Source organism: Octopus bimaculoides, chromosome 30 (genome assembly GCF_001194135.2).
Source record: "Octopus bimaculoides isolate UCB-OBI-ISO-001 chromosome 30, ASM119413v2, whole genome shotgun sequence".
In the NCBI taxonomy this organism is placed as follows: domain Eukaryota; kingdom Metazoa; phylum Mollusca; class Cephalopoda; order Octopoda; family Octopodidae; genus Octopus; species Octopus bimaculoides.
The window spans coordinates 7,816,432-7,817,721 of record NC_069010.1 but is presented as its reverse complement, the minus strand read 5'-3'; the positions used below and the strand labels follow the sequence as shown (position 1 = coordinate 7,817,721).

Sequence of the window (1,290 nt, the reverse complement as noted above, 5' to 3'; positions counted from 1 at the left end):
TTTAAAAAGAAAAAAGCAAATAAAACGAAGCTATGGCTTAATCAGCCAAAGGAGTAAATGTAAACAACTGAATACTTGTCAGTGATTGGTTGAAATTATCGAAATAAGACAATTTTTTACATGAAATAAATTCGAATACAAAAATATTTTTCTGTTCTATAACACAAAATAGATAAGTATACGAAGTTTGAAAGTCTTTCCGTACCAAAAACACTACGTAAAACATTAATGAAAAATGTGGCCCCCGTTTTAAAATAGATCCCACTTACTTGAGTGGTATGGTGAGAAACTCCAGCTCACTGGTGAGCACAATGATTGTTTTACCAAGAAGATGGTTGGTGGTAGTTCCAAGGCCGAGGACCGGAAACTGTGGGCTGGAAAGAAAGAAAAAGAGACAGATACAAATATATACAAACTTAAATATGAGAGTGAGTTCCATATTAGTTGGCAATGAAAGTGACAGATATAAACACACATACACACACACACACATATATATATACATACATACCCCCACCCCACAAACATGTATGCACACTCACACACCCAAACCCACAAAGAAATAGCTGAACAAATAAGACCGTAGCCTTAATCAAACAGAGCAAGCGAAGGACTCAATACCTGGAGTTGAGCGGTTTCGTACACAGGACATGTTCGACAAGGCATTTCTCCGACTGAGATATATTTGGGATGTTCTCTTCATTGACTGAAATGATAGAAATACAATGTTAGGGGTCAGCCAGCATGTACTTGAAAAGGGAATCTAACGCTGGCCAAAAGAGTGACCATTACAGTGGGATGTATATAACACGATAGAGACTTTATAGATATATGTATCAGAGCAGTGATTCGAAACCGAGGTCTAATTGGCCCTTGGAAGACCATTTAGGATTTTGTTGGCTTGCGAAGACCTGTTGGGGCAAGCGAAAGCGAAATCGTGATGGCACCTGTGCCCAGCCTCGTCTTCGTGGCACATGTAAAGACATTCGAGCGAGATCATTTCCAGTGCCGCTGGACTGGCTCCTGTGCAGGTGGCATGTAAAATACGTCACAACTCATTTCTACAGCTGAGTGTGAACTGGAGAAACGTGAAATAAAGTGTCTTGCTCAAGAACACAACACACAGCCAAGTCCGAGAATTGAACTCACTACCTCATGAGCGTGAGCTTGTCAGAGTCTAACAGTTTAGCTAATCCACTGCTCTGAGACTTGTATTTTTAATTAATCAATCCCAAAAAGATGGAATGTAAAGCTGACCATGGTAGGAATTGAACTCAGGGCACAGGGAAC

The 1,290-nt window shown here is 40.2% G+C and overlaps 1 protein-coding gene across 2 annotated transcripts in view; it reads right to left on the bottom strand.

The window, feature by feature from the left end:
• The window catches only part of LOC106876354 (nucleoporin 88), a 70,335-nt gene that overhangs the window by 9,952 nt on the left and 59,093 nt on the right, over positions 1 to 1,290 (bottom strand). For both annotated transcript variants that reach the window (XM_014924853.2, XM_014924854.1), the window contains exons 8-9: positions 622 to 706; positions 270 to 374 (exon numbers count right to left, since the gene is read on the bottom strand). In XM_014924853.2, coding sequence (XP_014780339.1) covers positions 270 to 374; positions 622 to 706 — 190 coding nt within the window. The remainder of the gene's footprint in view (positions 1 to 269; positions 375 to 621; positions 707 to 1,290) is intronic.